General features: G+C 48.6%; 1 protein-coding gene across 1 annotated transcript in view; it reads left to right on the top strand.

The window, feature by feature from the left end:
- PRRT4 (proline rich transmembrane protein 4) overlaps positions 1–5,000 on the top strand; it is a 64,679-nt gene that overhangs the window by 33,188 nt on the left and 26,491 nt on the right. The window contains exon 4 of the mRNA XM_067468357.1: positions 490–594. Coding sequence (XP_067324458.1) covers positions 490–594 — 105 coding nt within the window. The remainder of the gene's footprint in view (positions 1–489; positions 595–5,000) is intronic.

The following is a 5,000-nucleotide window of genomic DNA, read 5'->3' as shown; positions in this document are numbered from 1 at the left end:
GCACCTGGACTTCAAGGACTTATCTCGGTCTCCTTGAGAATATCTAGTTTGTCTATTTTTCACTCCTTGCATTCTCAAGCCTAATCTCATTTCCCGGGAAAACTCCCCATCTGCACAAGGTCTTTTCTCAAGGGAAATTTCACTTTCCCCTGTTACCTTGGAAAGAGCACAGGAATCCAAAACATCAATCTCATCTGCCTGCAATTCTCTCTGTTCATTCACAGATTCCTCACTTTGAAGCCCATCATCCTCCTCATCTTCTGAACAACCATCAGAAAAATCCACTGACGCTTGCTGAGCTACAACAATTTCATTCCATCAATAATAATAATAATAATAATAATAATAATAATAATAAACAACTTTATTTATATACTGCTCTATCTCCCCGTATTTCTCACACTTGTGTCCTGGGAGGAAGGCCAAGGGCAGGGATATAGTTGCACTGAGCCTCTGCCTTCCTTGATTCCCCTTTCCTCCTTTTTGCAGGTCTCTTTGGAGCCCCACTACCCTCCCAGGTGTGGGAGCCCCCCGAGTGGAATGGCACAGGAGGTGGGGAATCCCCCCCGACCCCCGAGTGGATCCTGGGACCAGGTAAGTGAAGGGAACTACGTCTCCCGGAAGGGGCTAACGCAGGCATCGGCAAACTTCAGCCCTCCAGGTGTTTTGGACTTCAACTCCCACAATTCCTAACACCCCGAGGCCCCTTCCTTTTCCCGCTCAGCTGCTTAATTGGAAATGAAAGGAAGGGGCCAGAGGCTGTTAGGAATGATGGGAGTTGAAGTCCAAAACACCTGGAGGGCCGAAGTTTGCCCATGCCTGGGCTAGAGGGTTGGGAACAGGTTAAATGGGTGCTTTTCATGATGGCTCCTCCAGTTCCTCCTGAGGGGGCTATTTAGGGGTCATAAAGAGGGTCCTGAACTGCTATTCCATCTCTTTATTAATGACTCAGATGAAGGGCTAGAAGGCATGATCATCAAATTTGCAGAGGACACCAAATGGGGAGGGAGAACCAAGACTCCAGAGGACAGGAGCAGGATTCAAAGGGATCTTGACAGATTAAAGAGATGATTGGCCAAAACGAACACAATGAAGTTCAACAGGGACAAATGCAAGAGACTCCACTTTGGCAGGAAAAACGAAATGCAAAGAGACAGATTGGGGGACAATGAGGCCTGGCTTGAGAGCAGTACGTGTGGAAAAGATCTTGGAGTCCTCGTGGACAACAAGTTAAACATGAGCCAGGAATGTGATGTGGCGGCAAAAAAAGCCAATGGGATTTTGGCCTGCATCAAGAGGAGCCTAGTGTCTAGATCTAAGGAAGTAATGCTACTCATGCTCTATTCTGCTTTGGTTAGACCACACCTGGAATATTGTGTCCAATTCTGGGCACCACAATTCAAGAGAGATATTGACAAGCTGGAATGTGTCCAGAGGAAGAGGGTGACTCAAATGATCAAGGGTCTGGAGAACAAGCCCTATGAGGAGTGGCTTAGGGAACTGGGCATGTTTAGCCTGAAGAAGAGAAGGCTGAGAGGAGACATGATGATAGCCATGTATAAATATGTGAGAGGAAGCCACAGGGAGGAGGAGGAGGGAGCAAGCTTCCTTTCTGCTTCCCTGGAGACTAGGACGCAATGGGACAATGGCTTCAAACTCCAAGAGAGGAGATTCCACCTGAACATTGGGAAGAACTTCCTGACTGTGAGAGCCGTTCAGCAGTGGAACTCTCTGCCCCGGAATGTGGTACCATTACTTCCCTGGACCTAGACACTATGCTCCTCTTGATGCAGGCCAAAATCCCATTGGCTTTTTTTGCTGCCACATCACATTCCTGGCTCATGATTGCTTTCACCTGTAAACTCTTACTTAGAGATTACTCAACCCTTTAGAACTAAGCCTTACATTAACCCTTCCATCACCAACTGCTAGGCCTGCCACCACCAACCACCACCAACTGCAGAACATGATACATGACATCCTGGAATGTAATACTCACGATAAGTGAGGGACCACTGTATTACGATCTGTACAATTTGGAAATACTGCGCTTTGGCTCATCCCCCCATGGAAGGCTGGCTCCTTCCAATACATCACTTTTAATACATTTCAATGTGGCAACCTATACTTTCTACCCAATTTTTGGCAGCCGCAGATCCTTCTCTGAGATTTTGTGGGGTCCCCCCCAGTTATTTACTTAAGTAGGAGCCCCCAATGGTGCAGTGGGTTAAACCCTTGTGCTGGTGGGACTGAAAACCGACAGGTCGCAGGTTCGAATCTGGGGAAAGCACGGACGAGCTCCCTCTGTCAGCTCCGGCTCCCCATGCTGGGATATGAGAGAAGCCTCCCACAAGGATGGCAAAACATCAAAACATCCAGACATCCCCTGGACAACGTCCTTGCAGACAGCCAATTGTCTCACACCAGAAGCAACTTGCAGTTTCTTAAGTCACTCCTGACACGAAAAAAAATATTTTTTTACTTAAGTGACTAAACTGCGGTGACTTTTGAGAGCAAGGCCCACAGAGATCATCTCTCAAGGAAGCGCTCTGCCCATCCCGGCTGATGGGTTGCCAAGTGGGATCAGCGTCTTCTTCTGCAGACCAGGCTTGCCGTCCCAAAGGCCTGAGGCCCAAACAGCGCAGCCACTTGGCAACCTTGTCACTCCGGCTCCAAGGCGTCGTCTGCGGAGCCTCTGATGGAGGCGGACAGGTGTGCGGTGTGCGTGTGCCTGGCTGCTCCACTTGCCTGCTTCTGCCCTTCGAGGGATCCGGCCCTTGGAGCCTCTCCTTGGATGAAAGGCAAGCATCATCACAAGCAAAGGCAAGGCAAAAGAAGCTTCAAACTACAAGAAAGGAGATTCCGCCTGAACATTTGGAAGAATGTCCTGACTGTGAGAAGGGCTGTTTAGCAGTGGAACTCTCTGCCCCGGAGTGTGGTGGAGGCTTCTTCTATGGAGGCTTTGAAGCAGGGGCTGGGTGGCCATCTGTCGGGAGTTCTTTGAATGCAATTTTCCTACTTCTTGGCACAGTGGGGTTGGACTGGATGGCTCAAGAGGTCTTTTCCAACTCTAGGATTCCATGATTCTATGATTCTATGAGTGGGATGCCCGCATTGTCTCGAGTCTCATGCGTCATCACATCTAAGGTGCACCTGGGTCCAGAACTGTCCAACACCTGTATTAAAGACTTGGGTGGAGGTTCAGACCAGGCATGGGCAAACTTTGGCCCTCCAGGTGTTTTGGACTCCAACTCCCACAATTCCCAACAGCCAGTTTAGAGGGAATACCTATCAAGTTTGCAGATGGGACTGTCAGTGAGGCAGGAACAGATCGATCACAGCCACCTTAGGCTATAAACTCCTTTATTTTACAGCTATATACATTAGAAGCTGCTTAACACTCAGCACATCGTAAACTCGCTTCTTTACCGTCCGATCATAACATTGCGAACTCACTAACTGTTACCAGCACTAGTCCACACCTCTTGCATTCCAGAGTGACGTATGACGCCTGAAGCTGCATCCATTTGTTCTATACACTTGATTTATGACCTCTCTAGGAATGCTGTTCCCTCCATAGTTCAGGAAGTTCTTCCTCATGTTCAGTCAGAATCACATGCAAGTTGCAAACATGGGTATTCTGACTGAACACGAGGAAGAACTTCCTGACTGCAAGAAGATTTATTTATTATTATTATTATTATTATTATTTATTTCAGAGATTTATATACCGACCTTCTCACCTCTTTTGAGGGACTCAGACCGGTTTCCAACCATAAAAACACATATATACAATCGGTAAAAACATCATAGTTCATATTACAATAACACATTAAAACAACAAATATATCCAAAACTACAGTGGTCAGTCGTCATACTAAAAAACAATTATACATCATCTTCCATCCATGTCTTAGGGTGTTGTCTCACTCATCAAAAGCCTGTCTCCATAACCATGTCTTCACCTGTTTCCTAAAAGTCAGGATAGAAGGGCGGTTCTGATCTCCAGTGGGAGAGAGTTCCAGAGTCGAGGGGCCACCACCGAGAAGGCCCTGTCCCTCGTCCCCACCAGCCGCGCTTGCGAGGCCGGTGAGACCGAGAGCAGGGCCTCTCCAGACGATCTTAATAACCTTGATGGTCCGTAGGGGAGAATACGTTCGGAGAGGTAAACAGGGCCGGAGTCGTTTAGGGCTTTATAGGTCAACACCAGCACTTTGAATTGTGCTCGGAAGCTAATCGGCAGCCAGTGGAGCTGGTGTAACAGTGGAGTGGTGTGCTCCCTAACTGCTGCGTGTTGGACTAGCTTCAGCTTCTGGGCAGTCTTCAGAGGCAACCCCACATAGAGAGCGTTGCAGTAGTCTAAACGGGATGTAACCAAAGCGTGGACCACCGTGGCCAAGTCAGTCAAGAAGAGCTGTTCAGCAGTGGAACTCTGCCTCAGAGTCCATGGAAAGCTCCTTCAATGGACTCTGAGGCAGGATGGCCATCTGTTGGGGGTGTTCAAAAGTGTTGGAACACCAACGCTTCCAGCCATGGAGAAGAAAACCTTGGGGTGCATCTACGCTGCAGAATGAATCCGCTTTAACAGCCTTGCTTCGTGTGTGCTGTAGTTTTACAAGACCTTGAGCCTTGTAAATGCCTCACCAAACTACAAATCCCAGAATTGCATAGCATTGAGCAAATGTCCCTCAAATAGGAGTTGATTTGCCTGAGCGTTTTGTACTGGGGAGAGGGAGGGCACCCTGTTTCATATACATACACACACAACCCCGAAACCAGGGACGTGGTCAGTATGGCCCAAACCGTCCCCTGCCTCACACCCAGAAGAACAAGCCAGTGTCCCATTGATTAGTTCTTGCTGGAGCAGACCCACGGAATCAATGGGATTCCCCCCCTGGGCTTGATTCTGGGTCTCCTCTTGCAGGAGGGGGAGGGTTGGGGGGAGGTGACCCACTGGATCCAGGACACAAAACAATAGCGGGGAGGGGTTGGCTCCCAAG

The sequence above is a fragment of the Anolis sagrei genome, chromosome 5 (genome assembly GCF_037176765.1).
Source record: "Anolis sagrei isolate rAnoSag1 chromosome 5, rAnoSag1.mat, whole genome shotgun sequence".
In the NCBI taxonomy this organism is placed as follows: Eukaryota; Metazoa; Chordata; class Lepidosauria; order Squamata; family Dactyloidae; genus Anolis; species Anolis sagrei.
This window is presented reverse-complemented; position numbering and strand designations above follow the sequence as displayed.